We start from the raw sequence: 17,233 nt of genomic DNA, 5'->3' as shown, positions 1-17,233 counted from the left end.
CTATAACAGACGTTCACAAATGAGGTTTTAGTTCAGAGCAAGAGCTCCGCAGAGGATGCCCAGAACGTGACCAGTTTGTACCAAGTCAGTATGATCTAGCACAGAAAACTTCATTTTTCTGTTAGATTTTCAGCACAAATATTTCCAGGCCTGTGACTGCATCATGCTGTTCAGTGGCCTTTTCTGTTCCCAACATATCCCAGGACACACTCCGACAGATGACAGCTGCTTGGATTCACAAAGTGGAAGAACTGAAAAACAGACAGTTCGTGCTGTCACCTTTGTGAAAGTCTCAAATTGATTTTTCTTCTATGAAGAACTTGAACTGAAAAACTTTTTTTAAAATTTCTTTTTACTGTCATCCGTGTAAAACTATCCAACTACTTTTTGTGCACTTGGTTACCTTGGTAAAAACAAGAGAAACAGAAAAGCTGAAGCAAGAATAATTACACTTTTTGTTGCAGATAGATGCAAAAAAAAAAGTTGTGTTGAATGCAGTTTACATAACTAAGAATAATAACACTAAACAGTGCCAGTAAAGTGGACTGTATCCTCACTGAAGAAGTGTATCGTGTACAAAGAATGATACAAAAGCTAATCCTTAAAGACAAAAACTTTTTGGATAAAACTCTTCAGAGATTACTCGGCACTAAATGGTTTTTTTTCTATCAAATGAGCAAAAAAAAAGAAAAGAAAAAATAGATAATACGCACTTTGATGGGCTTTAAACGTTCACTGTGAGCAAGCAAAAAAGAAACAAAGCTGAGATGAAATTCAGCATATTTTTGCTTTTGGTGCAGACTCTCTTCATGAACTAAGATGCTCCACCGATTTACCAAAGACGGTTTTTAATCATAAGTTGTTACTAATGACATTAGTAAGTTTTCTCTTTTACACAAAGGTACAGAGTCACATTAATGAGTAGTAAGTGCCTGTGCTTACCTTCCATTTAGTGTTAAAGTGGCTGCAATCTTTTTAATTTACAGCTTGTTTTGTAAGTTTTCGATTTTTTGGATAAAGTTTGTTTTCCTTGACTGAATCACTGTATTATACATACACATCATATGCAACATCCAGCAGATGCTGCTTTATTATCCAGCATCCAGCAGCACACTGAATATGTCACTGTCAATGATCTGTGTCATCTCTTCCCCATAGTGTGTACAAAAATATCTGCACTTGCATCAGGGTTAATGACCAAATATCCAAGAGTGAGTTCTTAAGAAGAATTTATACAACTCAATAAAAATAACCCCTTTTTGTCCTGCACAGAATCTTAATCAACAGTTTACCAGCTTGAAGCTTAACAGCGATGATGTGATTGCAGGGATATTTAAGAAACTCCTGAGCAAAGGAGAAAAAACCTCCAGGCGATTTCACATTTCATTTCAGTTGAACCTTTTAGCTTAACAGACACACTTTTTCTCACACAAAGAAAAATAGATATATTGCAGATGATTTAGCTACTACTAAAGTTACATTTACAGTCCTTGGGCATCCACATAATAACACATCTAATACACTAACAACTAGCTTTCAACTAGCTTAGAGCTTGAAAATGTTGAAAATGGTATCACGTTTTTTATTTAATGCTGCAATATGATGAAAAAGGCATCAGTTTAAAAATGTATACCATGAAGTATGAGGAGGAGAAAAATACCACTATCAACGATGCTTTAACATTACCTACTGTACAATCTGAGACTCCAAACAACAACAGTAGTTGATATCCACTGCTACAGTGCAACACGTCTATAAACATTTCTGTGGGCCGGGAGTACCAACACGTTACCCTGACTAATGCAAAACGTAGCTGTAACACTGTGTGTATCATGCATGAGGAAGAATTTCTTGAGCCACAAGGTAAACAAACTTTGGAAGAATGACAAAGCTGTGTCAACACAAATCAGCGCTCTGTCTCATTGTCTGACTGCAGCTCTCCATATCTGTATGTATGTCTATGGCATCCCATTGAAACACACAGATTTACTGACACCAAGGTAGCCATTAGCAGCACTCTTCTCACCTAACTGCAGCAGAGGGGGTACTAAATCTCAAAAACCTGTCATAGCAACAAACTCATATAGGCTTAATTTTTGTTTTATGTTCAAGTCTGAGCCAAAATGGGCCATGCCACACAAAACTGGAGCACTGTTTATGACATCAGCCACATGCTGTGACAGTGAACATTTTTCATACTGCGTTACCAGTTAAGGAGACAAGTCAAGCTACTCCTAACAGCAGAGTCCTCCGTCACAGACTAATATTATGTGATCGCCACGCAACATTTAGTTAAACCCCAGCAGATCATTCTCTCTTACACTGATAACAAAATAAATCAGTAATGGCTTTGACATCTTCACAATTGCCTGTCAGATTTAACCAAATAGAAGATATTAGAAACTAATTCAAATTTTCAAGTCAATAAATCAACAAAACATTTGAGCTGAGACAACACTCTCACTGCAACAGCTTCTTAAAGAGGACGAACATCTGTAAACAACTGTAGAGGGTACTGTAATTTTACAGTATGTCATTAAAATGACATAAAGACCTTGAGGTAACAGTGTTGAACTTCGACTAACACAGATAATTTCTAAATATATCAAATAACCCATACACTGAATTATTTTTTATTTTGTAAACCCAGGTCATCTTGTACCCTTTTCAGCTTCACGTCCTCTTTGTTAATGCTCCTGCCTTTTCTGAAATATCCTTTCATCTTCACATACACCTCCCCTGTGGCTTTTCATATTTACCAAACTGTCTTTAATCTTTCATATTCTAGAGTTTTATTTTGCTTTGGGGTATTTCTTGTGCATGCCCTCCTGACAGTTTTTTGATAGTATTAGGCATTGTTTGGATTTCATGTCTTTCTTTCGCCTGTCACTTGCTGCCATGTTTGCTTCATGGGCCGCATTCATGCTCTGTACATTAAAACAGAGATTACTGACTTTTATCTTGTCATCTGTCAGATCCCCGCCTTTGAGTCAGCTTGAACTCGTGTATAATATGGTTGTCTCCCTCCTTTGAGGGTTTCCTCTCACCTGAGCCTCCACTTATCAGTTTTTTCACTCTTCCCTGTGAATATTTGTGATGACACTGTTATGACTACTTTAATCAAATATATATGTTTATATCATCTGTATTTTCTTTCACAAGAATCATTAACAGGTTAATAATCCAATTAAAAGAGCTGTGAAAAAAGTAAATGAAAGACAATGTACAGTTTATTTGTGAATTAATGCACTAATAATTGCCTTACGTTAGATTACAAGGACTTCACTACCCATAATGCTCTTATAAGTTATCTAGCAATGTAAAGATATTACTTTCTAAACACAAGAAACTAGTTAAGCCTGTGAAATATGTGTATTCCTGGTTTACATTGACTAGAGAAAATGTCTCGTTTCAAGCGTGGGGTCTCTTCTTGTTTTGGAGCCACTGTGAGATAGCAGTAATTCCCTTTGCAGTATCAAGAAAATTACCCGAATACATCTGGAAAAATAGCGGCAGGGCTCACTCAAACAGACAATGATTACGATTCTGCAGTTCAGATACTCCAAAGTAGATTTAGAAAGAAGGTTCTCATTGGAAATGCGCATGTGTCAAAGCTAGTGAATCTCACTCATCCAGTGTTGGTGCACTGAGGCAGTTATATGATGAATGCAAAATTCAAATTGGGAGCCTAGAGTCAATGGGACTGGTATTGGATACCTGTTAAAGATGCTACTAGAGGACATGACTCTTGGTTGTAGCTGTCAGAATTGAGCAGAAGACAAATGGAAGGTGGTGGATGTTCTTCAGGACTATCAGAGTGGATAGAGAACTTGGTAAATGATGACCTCGTACAATCAGACAAAGAGCCTCTCTGCTCACAAGCCATGCAGGAAATCATCGTCCTCCAGTGACATGAAACTAAAGAAACCATGAATGGCACCCATCCATGCACTGAAATCACATTTGTAGAAGATGAAGAAGCTAGGCAGGCACTTTGTATGATTCGGAAATATACTGCAAGGCAAAGGACGAGTCGTTTGTAACATGTGGAGGCTGGCATCACATATCTATTTGTGAGGAAAAATGAGGCACATCCATGTACGGAGTCTAAACAGACAATGTCATTTTGCCAGTACTTTCCCATCAGAAAAGATGAAGCCTGACAATGAGAACACTCTGTTGTTGCATTCTGCCAAAGCGTGGGGGGTAAGGAACACGTGTAGGATGATAGTCTGTTTCTCGCTTTATGGAGGAAGTCAGAAGAGCTTTGATTGTGACAATGCAGCGATGGTGCTGGAACGACCAATCATCAGACAAGGGACATTTAACCTCTGCACATTTGGCTCTGTAACATGTGAAGCTCAGCTTGGAAACCATCTGGCATAAACTGCAATATACCGAAATAGAAACAGCTGCAACCTCTCAAGTGTGCACTTGCATTAAAGGTTCACCGCGATTTCACACAGAGGGAGGTGAAGAAGTCTAATATTTGCACACTTCCCTGGCGATACAAAACCTAACTTTTTGTGGCAGCTGCTCACATTGCTAGTGACAGATAATTAAGGTCAGATACATACAGACTGGTGTCATTAGATTATAACCTTGCACGGGCAGTTTGGGACACTGTAATAATTTCCATCATGAATTCTGAAAATTTAGGTCACTGAGAATCACAAATGAAAAGTCTGGGAGTCAACGAATGAACGAAGCTGCTCTGACAACAAAACAACTCTGGGCAACTACCGCACTACTGGCAAGAAATGGTTAAAAAGGTTTGAAAAGAAAATCAAAAAAGATATCAATGAAGTGATGGAGGACAACTCGACAAAAGGGATGGTGAGGATGTGCAAAGGAATAATACATCACTATTAAACATTCAAGCGTAATACCTGAAAAAGGATAAATTAGTCCCTGAATTTAGGAAGTCCCTGTCTAAAGGAGTGCTTCTGCACATATCAGCATCATAACTGGATTGGGATGCTGGGAGATTTCTGTGGTTTATGGCACTGTTAACAGGAGCTGTATGTGCTCAGAATGACCAGGGCAGTGCCCAGCAGAAGGAAGGACATTTAACAATACCCAGTGGTGATAAAGACCATCAGAACCTCACTTTATGTGAATGACTTTATGCAAGTTTGCAGGAGGTGTCAGTGGCTCACTCAGTGACAGCAACATGAGCACAGAGTCTGCTGCAGGCATGGCCTGTGAATAACAGGCTCTCTAGATCTGATAGTGAAGCAGTAGATCTCTAAAATTCACATCATTTCACTGGCAAGGCAGACATTTCACACATTTGTTTCAAGGTAGATGTTGTGCTTTTAGATTTAAGACAAAGGTTGGACAACAGAAAGTGGCACCACTTCCACTGTTGTTGATTTCGGAGGATTATGCAAAATCATCGGGGCGTATTATGCCAGAGATCCAGCTCCCTTTCAGCTGGATCTCTGGCATAATACGCCAGAAAAACGTCAATGAACCACAAGAGTTCAGTGTTCAGACATTACATAAAGTTTTGTTAGCAGTCCAAGAGTCAATTGTATTTCAGGGTCCATTCACTAAAGAAAATGCCTGACTTTTAAGTACATGTCTCAACGAATAAATTCCAAAGTAATTAGACTAAAGTACAAAAATCATATTGAAAAAAATGTGAGGTGTCACTTTTTGGAAAAGCAATTTGTTTGAAGGGTACAAAGTGTCAAAGTGAGGGTACAGTGTTGCGCTAACTACCAGCTGGTGAAGGATGACACAGAGAGAAAGACCAACAGAGTAAAAGAGAGAGAAAAAAGGAACTTTTAGTGCTCTTGCACATCCTCATATAGAAAATCACCAGACAGTCAAGTGCTGAGTGGACTAACACACTCTTATCCTTAAATTTTAACACCTTGTGGGATATGCTGAAAAAAACAAACCCCCCATGTTCTCTCTTTTCTTCCTTAGCCATCGCTTTCTTTATTTGCCATCTTCCTCCGCTGCTTTTAGTTCAGCTCTTGACTCCTCAAAAACCCGTTCCCTCATTTCCATGAGAATTTCTCTGCGCTGCCCTTTCCACTACGGGGAAGCTGCATCAGACCTGTGCAGGTGGCTGATTTAGGTGTTTTACAATGGAGCATAAATTACATAAAGATAAGTGTGTGTGCAGTAAAATTGATGAGTAACAGTTAGAGTTTGATTTCTGCTCAGTCAGAACGCTGTAACCTTGCTAAAAGGATGGGATGTGAAGCTAATTACATGAAGGATGGCCTCCAATCATGCAATCTTCAGCGTGTGCTTTAGTGTGTGTGTTTGCAGTTGTCACCTGAAGCAGTATTGATGGTCCTGACAGCCTCCCTGGCGCTGACTCTGTTATTAGGGGGATAGTCAGGGACAGTGTTTTCGTAGTGCTTCCCTGACATCCGTGGACTCACTTTGGCAGGTAGATGACTGAAAAATAGAGAAATGGAGAAGGATGGAGAGGAGGGAAGGGGGAAAAGAGAATTAGATAAAAAAGTGAGGAGGAGGAACGGAGAATAGAAGACAAAAAAACAATAAAATGCCTTGGATTTGGAGAATTGGCTTACGCACGAGTGATACAAAAGAGGAATGAAGGTGAGATAGAAGGTGATGAAAATGTGATGAAGGAGATGAAAATTGGTTTCTGTGTGTGCGTGCAAGAGTGACAGATGTTTTAACCAAAGACGATTTGTGCTTGAAACACTGCCTGGTTCCCATTACAGCCGCTGACAATCTGAGTTTTACACATAATACCGTGACACATGTGCACAGTCACGAACAAACACACATGTGCACATTCCCAATTTCACACATAACAGCCAGCGATCCCCTCATTGGCTCACCCTGATTGGCTGTGCTGCTCATCAATGGCATCCACGGCACTCTCCACAGAGCTCAGGAGAGACTGGATCTGATTGGCTGACTCCTTCAGCAGGAAACGGGTAACAAATTGCTCCACGTTGGTTCCCCTCTCATACACCTGGAGAGAAAAAAAAAGGATTGACAGCGTGTGTCATATATAATTTGAGTTGTTCTGTCAAAAGATGTAACATCAAAATGTCTGTGAAGTCAATGTTTTCTTCCCCTTTCATCATGTCCTTCACACATCACAGCGCAGCACTGCAGCCTTCCTGTCCGTTACTATCCTGAAGAGACTTTTCAGCTCAAATCTTATTTTGCTTCTTCCTTGCATTCATTTAATGGTTGATTTGCTTCTCGCAGTGGACAGACAGCAGATAGGGAGGCAAAAATAACAAGTAAAAACAGACTAGTGCACTGTATTTGGAGAACATGACAGCTGGTAATGGATTATTGGATAATGAACGACTTGAGACGTCTATACAGACAGTTGATTATTTGACTTTGTGGATGTAGTGTGTTGCAGCTGCAGTGAAAAAGGAAAGGTTGGTGTCACTGAAACTTTGAGACAAGCGTTGTCTTTCACAAACGGCCACTACTGTGTGATGCTATTCTGCTGTGTGTGCTAATTACTGTAAATGATATATATAAATAAAGCTTTTACTTTTAGAATTTAAGAAGCACTTTTGCCTTAAAGGAAATGTTGAATTATGGAAATCTTGTAGCCCCATAGGGACACGAAAATGTGACTTCCTACTTCCTACTGTTTCAGTTCAGATTCAGCAGACAAAGACACGAAGCCGCTGAAACAATATTCTTCTTCTCTAGCAATACACAAAGGCATAGCAGCAAGAAAGGCGAGAGATCAATAAAGTCATCAGTTGTCAGCATCATTCACCGTTCTACTACAATACTGTTCCACCCGATTTACACCAGCCGCCTTAGATGAAGTGCATCAGTCTGTTGGTATTCAGCTTTCCCAGAGCTGTTTTAAATTGTGTCATGAGTGGCTATGAGTCCTTGAACGAAAGCATATTTAAAATAAATGAGAATCCAATAATACACGACAGACCTGTGAATGTGGAAAATTTGGAAAAGTTTTTAATTTTTTTTACCTCAAACATTTTCAAAGACAGAAGCTAAAAAAAAGGCAAGTGACATCCTAGTGAACGCATCAAAGCAGGTGTCCCTGAGCTGCTCCGCTGATAGTGTGAACACAGCAAACTGTCAGAGGAGTTGAGTGTTTCAGATAAGACTGGCACTCCTGCTTTAACTCTGATGACCTTATCACAGCGACCACTTAATTATTTAACGGCGTGAGGGTGTGCTTTAAATAAATTTTAAAAAAGCCAGTCCATTCAAAATGAGTCGCAGCACATCTGTCAGTTCTGGATTTCAAGCTGTGTGCATGAGGCTGTACTTTACAGTTTACTGCAAGTTACAGTTTGCATTTAAAGACTTTAAGGTAGTGTTTTGGTTTTTCTTTGTTTTCTTTCTCTCTCAAAAAATTAATCTAAATTCTAAAAGATTGACATGACATAGTTCATTTTCGCTCCAAGTTGGGAACATTAGCATGTCAGTATAAGAAATGAAGAGTTATTTCCAAGGCTAGTGGTTACAGTATATGTAAACATGTATGTAAAATAAAGCGAAACTAATAAGAGTATGTTTCTAAAATTTTAACCCTCATTATTTCTACTGTACCAATATTTGACCATATGATTAAGTAATTTAGGTCCTGGTAACCCATCGAGGGCAAACTGTGGCTCTTACCACTTGCTGGTTGGGAGTTTTGTTCCCAATTGCCCTGAAGATCCTAAATTGGACCAGTAGAAGAAAATGCATGGAAGTGTTTTTATTTATGCATATTTGAAACTGTTTTAGTCAGAATATAGAAGGAGAAATACACAGCTGCAGCTCTAACATATTTTATAGCAAAAATAAAGCCCAATAAATCATAAACATAGTAGTACTAGGCAGTCTATTTGATGAATGTGCCATGTCTGGCAAACTTAAAAGTAGAAAAATTAAAAGAAAAAAGCATCAGGCTGCATTTTAAGAATAGATAAAATCTGGTAGTGGTGGTACTGGATCTCCAGGGAGGAAAGCATCAAAAAAATATCCATCCATCCATCCATCCTCTGGAGTCTGGAGCCTATCCCAGCTACCGTAGGGGGGTGGGGTACACCCCGGACAGGTTGCTAGCCTGTTGCAGGGCCACCACGCAGAGATAGACAACTATTCACTCTCACATTTACACATATGGACAATTAACTTAACTGCATGTCTTTGGTGGGAGGAATCTGATGTACCCGGAGATAACCCACGCAGACATGGGGAGAACATGCAAACTCCACACAGAAAGGCCCCGGCGAGATTATGGTGCGTCAAAACTAATCACCTGGAAACATTTCAAAGTCAACCAAAGTATTTTCCATCAACTCATGGAGCAACTTCAGCTTAATTAGCTAACTGGACACAGCTGAACCAATTTGCTTCACCCAGATGTCTTCAGTCTGCAAACTTAAGAGATGGTGACAGAATTTGAATTCTATTTTTGCTGCTAACGTTGGGGCCTGACAGGCAACGGTGACAAAGAAATAAAACTGCCAGCTTTCATGTACTGCTTAAGACATGTTTAAGGCCAAAACCTTTTCAGAATAATACATGAAAACCTGACTATTGAACACCAGGCCATAACTGACTGCACATGTACTCTAGAGAGTGGAGTCAGTCGGTCATGTCAGCTTTACTGTCAGGAGTCACAGTGCAGTGATTCAGGAAGACAATTAAGGTTCCTGTGCATTCACCCATTCTCTGCTGCACTCTAATCAAAGACAAACGCTCCTGTGAGACAGCGAATCACACAGGCCTCTGTATTGACTTCCATTATCATAGTCAATGACTTCCACACATGCACACAAGCAAGCATACACTGAAAGAGCCAAACTCATCCGTATCTGTGTGCAGAATAGTCCAGTCAGCTAGTTCTGATTTTCAAAAGCATCCAATAAAAGCTCAACTATCTGTAAAACAGCAACCAGATTACAGAATTTAGGCTTGTGGTCCAATTTGTACTTACTGTTTTATTCAGGAGGCGCCGATGACACATTAATGACTACCACGCTGAGATTCAATTATTTAAGAGGGATACACGTCTGAATAAACAGAAATGAAAAAGGAGAATCTTATCAGTTTTATTGAATAGTTTATGACGGTGTTGCGAGTCAATTGTGGACATTTAGTCTTAAAATTGGAAAATGCTGATAAAGTCTTGCCATTTATTTGATATATTCAACATGCTTTGTCTTTAGTTAGACAAGCTGAGTTCTAGCATTTATAGCAAACAAAAAAAATATTGGTAGGAAATTCCCTCTGGGTAAATGTAAATGCATGTGCCTTATAAATCAACAGATTTGCAAGAAGGATGAGCTAAGATATAAGAATTATGATGGTCGGTAGAGGCAAAATAATAGATGAAGGCTGAGATATAACTGCCCTTAGCACAATTATCCAAATGTTCATACACAAAACAGACACAAGATTTAACACAAGTCAGGGCAACTCAGGGGGTTGGGAAGCTCATCTGTAACCGGAAGGTTGCCAGTTTGATGCCCCCAGCTGTCTCTGTCTTGGTCGTTGTGTCCTTGGGCAAAACACTTTACCCTACCGCCTACTTGGCCAGAGGGGCTGATGGCGCGATATGGCAGCATCGCTTCTGTCAGTCTGCCCCAATGCAGCTGTGGCTACAACTGTGGTTTGCCTGCACCAGTGAATGAATGAATAGTGGAATTGTAAAGCGCTTTGGGTGCCTAGAAAAGTGCTATATAAATGCAATCCATTGTTGTTATCATTAACAGAGCCATTATCCACAGACTGGATGGAAATGAATGGATGTGTCACAAACAACAAGAAGCTTATTTGTTTCCTTGTCGATACCGTGTCACCCCATACATATATATTACCATATTATGTCGTTGTAAGTTTTAAGCATTGATAAACCTAACATGAAGACAGATTTCAATCTCACATAAAATGGAAAAGTGCATGAGCTCATATGAACGTGTATGCAAGATCGCTGATCATAACTGTAACATTTGGGCACTACTTGCAAAGGTTTGCATCAAAGCAAACCATGAAAATAAGATTTGACAAACTGGAGAGTTGTAGGGACACACAAGCTACCAAGAATATGAAGTATGAAATTTTAAAGGCACTGTGCAGAATTCAAAAAATTCTCAATTTGGGTATCCAAAAACATGCCACCAGTATAACTTCAGAGAAAATGGAGTGCCTTAATGGCCAAGGCGTTTAAGGCCTAACAGTTCTGTGGCACACCATTCCACATCTCTCCCTCTCTCCCCCATTTTTTCTGTCATTGCTGCACTAAAGAATTACATTTATTCAAATTAACCGATGTAAACATGAAATTGAAAATCACGATCAGTGTAAAGCAATGCACAGAAGTGTGTAACACAAAAGCAATGGCTCAGCTCCATTTATGAAAACCTGCCACACAGAACAGATACAGCAACACTACAAGAGGCCCCGGGGCTGTAAACAGTATAACAAATATATTTTTATGCTATTACAGTTGCAGGCAGAGTTTTTTTCAGCTTTTTTCAAGAAATCATTTTCCAGGACATTTTCAGTGACATGAGGCTGTTATAAGAGATCACGTTTGTGTCCTTACTGAAAATGTCCCTTTAAATTTTAGCCACTTCAAAGTAAAAACACATTCCTGACAAGTACCTTGACACAGTGCTGTTTTAAATACAGCGGGTGCTGACAATGAATACTGGCCCTTTTTTTCCCTTTGTAGAATTAAGTGATGAATAAAAACTACTGCATTATTTTTCAACGCCACGAACAACTCTACTTTTAGTGCTTGATGTATGTGTTAACAAGGTTAACCGAGAAACAACCTAAATAAACCTTTTTTATTGACCATTCTAAAAGTACAGATGGAAAAATACGACCAAGAAGTCAGCTGCTACAATGCTAACAGTACATAAAGCAACTGTTTCGTAGAATTGCCGATCTATTTAATGCTGCGAACAGTCATTATGCATCCTTAAAGTACAAAAGTAGAAAATTTACAGATACATAAAGTTCCAACTAGGTGCTGATAAATACACAAAGCAGTCAAAACACTGTGCAGGGTGTTTTAAACTGTTTTAAAGATCATGACTTAACAATGGAGGCCATCTGATGAGCCCCTGTATGACACCAGGCTGTATAACATGTGCCATTTTACCAGACATTAATAAAATTTGGTTTAACACATCTGAAACTATCCAAACTTTTAAACACATTTTCACCAGTTAATGATGTTTATGCAGCTCAAACAGCTGCAGAACACTTTAAAATATGCAGTGAATGCAACATGTTTTAGGTAGCGTGTATATCCACCGTGGTCCTCCCCATTCTTCCTCAGTTATCCTGCCCCCTCCTTGCTCCCTCTTTCAAATGTTTCACATGGACCCAGCTACAAAACCCAGGATATGAAAACTGTGATCTATAATTCACACAGATCACTGACCCAGGAGGAGATACACCCTCCCTCTCTCAGCTGGCTCCCTGAACACGACCTGGTAATTAGCTTTGTGTATTATTCCTAGCATCTATAAGTGTGTCTTTATCTCATAGATAAACTGAGTTACAGTGTTACTGTGTTGAAATACAAAGCTCTCCTTCAAACCGTCACGACGGTGAGGCTTAACATTTTTATTGTATTTTGATGCCTCTTTCAAACAGCATTGTGCCAGAGACTTCCTATGAAATGATGCATATGCGTAAAGCAACAATATGCCCTGACAGAGTTTTTATTCCAGCACGGAGGTGGCTTTGTTGTTAGAAAAATTAAAAATAAAGGTCTTTCTTTAACTTACCCGGTTGAGCATGGGACTAATGTGGCAAAAGGCTGCAGGAGCCTGGGTGTGATTCTGCCCCACTGTCCAATAAAAGTGAAAAATAGTCCAAAAGTATTTTTTTCAGTAAAACTAATTTATTCAGTTACTAATAAGAGACTGCGTCAGGGAGGTCACTCAGTCCTTTGTATGTGCCTGTGATATTTCATCCTGCTCTCTTGCATTTCCCTCATTTTCTTAAGGTTACAACAAAACTCCTCGTTAACAACCTACGCATGTGTTCAGCCCCCCCACCCTTCTTCTCTCTCATTTAAACACACACACACACACACACACACACACACACACACACACTTTGTAGCAAGATGGAGGTGGCTGATTACAGAAGATTGTAGGTGGTAATCAGTGATTACAGAGGTTGTTCTAGTTAGGGGAAATTATTCCACCCTCAGCCAGTCCCTGATGGGGTCACAAAAGCTTTGTGGAGAGGCAGTGGTGACATGTTCATCTCCAGTATGATTGACACGAGTGGCTACTCGTGGCTACAGTTACCTTCTGTTATGACCTAAGGCAAACCAGGTAGCATAATGCTCTCTTCGAAACTGTGATAAAAACCTGCATCCCGGTAGAAACAAACTATAAGAATATCACCTCTGCTTCACATCCAAGGTCGAGATCTGGGGCAGCAAATTAAAAGAAATATAGCAGCATCTGAAATACATTATTAGAGAAAATTATAAAACCTTTAATGAATTCATACCAAGGATGCACTGTTCGGTAAAGTAAGAACTTCTTCTTACTTCTTACTCGATTTGCTTTTATGTACCTTGCAAAATTGACTTCATTAAACTCACTGACTTCATGCAAACAACCTCAGTGCAGTGTGCTTTGCAGACAACATCAGGCCATTTGCCATATGCTTCCCTTGCACTTTAAAGCTACACATCGACTTCATTAATTCTAACAAAATGGGAGAGGAGAAAAGAGGTTAACCTAAGAACCTCTGCTCACAGCAGCATCCACCAAGATGTAATGACTGGGTTCTGCATGATGAAACAGTGAGTGGCTCGCCCATTTTAGTAAAGCCCCAAATCAAGTTGTGATTGTGGTGCTGTTCAGTCTTAATAATGTAACAACGGTCTTCACAGTTCACTGTACATCAGGGCAGAGACAAAGCTGTTGCTGACCATCTCTCAGACAGATGGCTGACATAGAGGATGTAAGTGTTGGTATCGATCCACTGATAATTCGTTATATCCTTCAGCTTAGCGTGAAGGAGCACGATCAGTCTCAAAGGAGAGAAATTGAGTGAGAGCTCTTAGAAGGGAATGGATGTGCAATCAGGTTTGAAAAAAAGAGACAAAAAAAAGCTCTATGGTATCATGTTAGATAAACAGCTGGTGCAGTGGCGGGCTGCTTCAGTAGGTCCTACAATGTTAACTTAACTCTTTACCCTTTGAAAGTCAACCAAAAGTAACCCTTGAATTTTTTTCTGACACAAGTGGTTTCTGTCTGTCATATTTCAGGCGTGCTTGTAGAACAAAATGATCGGGTTTGCATCATAATGTAGTGACACTTGGAATAACCCGGAAACTATTCTAATGGCCATCAAACCACATCTTTATACACATATACTGAAGTGTTACAACTTGTCATTAAGGTTACACGGGAGGTCCTTAAATGTCGTCTTTATGGGGGAAATATTTAACATCGTTGTGCAAATTTCTATGCTTTTTGTTTTTCAAAATAAAATTTTAAAAACATTCAATTAACTCTGGGTGACCCAGCGATTTCTTGCAGGGATCAGGCCCCAGCTTGTGTCCAGAAAGCATGCTCTGCTACATGTCACCCGTCGCTTGATGTCTGATTTATGCTTCAGTGGGAAATTTACTTAGGATGTAACCAGAAACCCCTCTTAATCCTACATTGCAACCTTCCACATAACCTGGCAAGAACAACTCCCGAGAAATATAACTACATGTCAGGTCAGTGCAGCACACTGTGAGTCTGATTGGCATGGAAGAAAAAAAAGATTATTAACAGTCATGGGGAGCTCAAAGTTTCATCATAAGAATAATAAGACAAGAAGAAAATCAAAAGTGTCAAAGTGGTGAAACACAGAGCGCCTGCTACTTTGCTACCCTGAGAGAAGAGAAGAGAAGAGAAGAGAAGAGAAGAGAAGAGAAGAGAAGAGAAGAGAAGAGAAGAGAAGAGAAGAGAAGAGAAGAGCTCATATACCCTGTGAGCAGTTTCCTGTCCCTGCACTTCCTTTTAACTCTCCTTCAAACTGCTTCAGGACATACAACGCCCACATCTCAGCCTACCACTGTGTGCTCTCTGGAGACTTCTTTGGCTGACTATTTTTAGATTACTTTCTATTGGTTTGATCTTGTTTGCCATGGAAACCAATAAAAGTTGTTTATGTTACCAGACGTCTGAGTTGTCTGCCAGTTGAAGTCCTGTTAATTCCTTTCATTTCACAGTTAAAGACGAGTCAAATTTTATATCACAAGTCTCACTGCAGACCCGACATTGTCTCCCAAAGCAGGCCTCTACCTGTGGGGATAACAGAAGTTTGATGGATTGGAAAGCAGAAGCATATCTCCCTGGCTGGTCTGCTATTCGAAAACCCTGCCTCAGCTTCATACATCAGCCAATTAAAATCGTATCAGAGCAACCTCAGTCAATATGTCTCCAAGCAACACAATTTTAGCTGCATGGAAGCTAGGTCTAAGCAAATACACCTGTAACAGGGAGAAACATATTCCCCATAAATGTCTATTCTCACCGTCTGCCTCAGTAATCAGATTTAGCTGCAGTCAGTCAGTCTCTCTCTCTCCCTCTCTCTCTCTCTCTCTCTCACACACACACACACACACACACACACACAACACACAGCACCACACACAGCACACAACAACACACACACACACACACCACCGTCAGCCTGTTTTCCTTGGTTATTACTCTCCACTTTCCTTTTTTTTTTTTACTCCCAGTGACCATCTTCTTATTAAGACATCCCAGCTGCACTGCTAGCTGACCACAGACAGCTCAGCTGAGTGTGTACACTGTGTGCACACGAGTGTGTGAGACTGAGCACTAATGGTGGACTCGGATGGCTAACCACCCGCTTCTCTTCCACTGAAAACATCTACCAGGCCATTAGCATGACACTAACCTGAGGGTGGACACATACACACAGGGTGCACCGCCATAATCTACTCTCTCAGTGGGATTTTGTGGCCACTGCACAGCCACTCACCAAAGGAAAAAAAAGAGAGAGTTACAGTCTTCAAATGTTTGACTTGTGTTCTTTCCGTGTTTGTATTTGGTTCAATATGCAAATTGGACCCCTGGTTTAGGAGCCTTGCTTTTAAAGCACAGTTGTGGGTGCTAAAGAATTTATCTTTACGGACTGTTTAACCATTTAAGACCTACCATAGAGCCAAGTCCACCAGAGCTTAACTTTATATTTTTACATGCTGTAGTGCCATTTTTGGGAGCATTTCAAGTTGCTATACGTCAATACAACCGTTATATCCCAAATTTTAATAATATGTATCCATGAACTCCATAGTAACTGCATAAATTGCAATAAAGTACAATAAACTACAAAAAAAATTGATAATTGTTTTTTACATATATTTCTAGTTAGAGAAATTTATGAGGTTTATCCTTCAGAACTGTAAATACAAAAAAGTTGCACAAAACAGCTTCCCACCACAGGAAATTTATTTTGAGTGTCTTCATAGTTTTATTTTTGAGATACACCAATTTTTATATACTGCAGGAAAACCGAAAATAAATATTATAATGCAAATTTGCAAAAAATGTGCATCAAAATAAACTATTTCCAGCAGTGCAATTTGAAACTATACAGAAAAGCATAAAGTCAAACATGACTTTATGCTTTTGAAACTACATTTTCCGCGAAAATGACATCACTTGCGGTTTTGAGCAGGTAATGGCGGACATGCGCTGATGTCTATTCCAACGTAGAAAGTGTTATGAACAGCTGATCAGATCGGCAAACCGTGTTTCTGGAATATTATGTTTTTGTTGCTGCAAATGCTTTTTACGAAATATTTGCAATGTGGAAGGAAACCGTGATTTAGGACAAGCTGATGGAAAAATGTGAGTACAAGTCCTCCGGTTTCATATGCAAAAAAAATTACTGCACTAGCTTATGTGGTTGCAGTTCTACTGGAATTTTAAAAATAGTTACTCAAAACGGAGCTTGCCCGCTCCGACCGGTCTTAAAGGGTTAAACAAAGATGATACAAGATACTTTTGAGAAAGTCACAATAAATCAGTATTACTCATAATTTATGTGATCATGCACCTATAGGAATTATTAGATTATATGAATGAGCATTTTGGCATAAAGGGTAAGGCTGCTATCGTATGAGACTTTCTCTTTAGCTGTAGTTCCCACACACCGTGAACGCAGCCTCAAGTAAACTGATGGACTGACTCTCTACAGTCACTTTGGCTTAACCATGTACCTAAAA

General features: G+C 39.6%; 1 protein-coding gene across 2 annotated transcripts in view; it reads right to left on the bottom strand.

The window, feature by feature from the left end:
• Nucleotides 1-17,233, bottom strand: part of necab2 (N-terminal EF-hand calcium binding protein 2) — a 136,575-nt gene that overhangs the window by 59,884 nt on the left and 59,458 nt on the right. For both annotated transcript variants that reach the window (XM_005935008.3, XM_005935007.3), the window contains exons 6-7: nt 6,834-6,970; nt 6,296-6,420 (exon numbers count right to left, since the gene is read on the bottom strand). In XM_005935008.3, the coding sequence (XP_005935070.1) occupies nt 6,296-6,420; nt 6,834-6,970 (262 nt within the window). The remainder of the gene's footprint in view (nt 1-6,295; nt 6,421-6,833; nt 6,971-17,233) is intronic.

The sequence above is a fragment of the Haplochromis burtoni genome, unplaced genomic scaffold (assembly GCF_018398535.1).
Source record: "Haplochromis burtoni strain Fernald_Lab_line unplaced genomic scaffold, NCSU_Asbu1 Contig_188, whole genome shotgun sequence".
NCBI lineage: Eukaryota > Metazoa > Chordata > Actinopteri > Cichliformes > Cichlidae > Haplochromis > Haplochromis burtoni.
The sequence above is the reverse complement of the archived record's forward strand: the minus strand, read 5'-3'. Positions and strand labels throughout refer to the sequence as shown.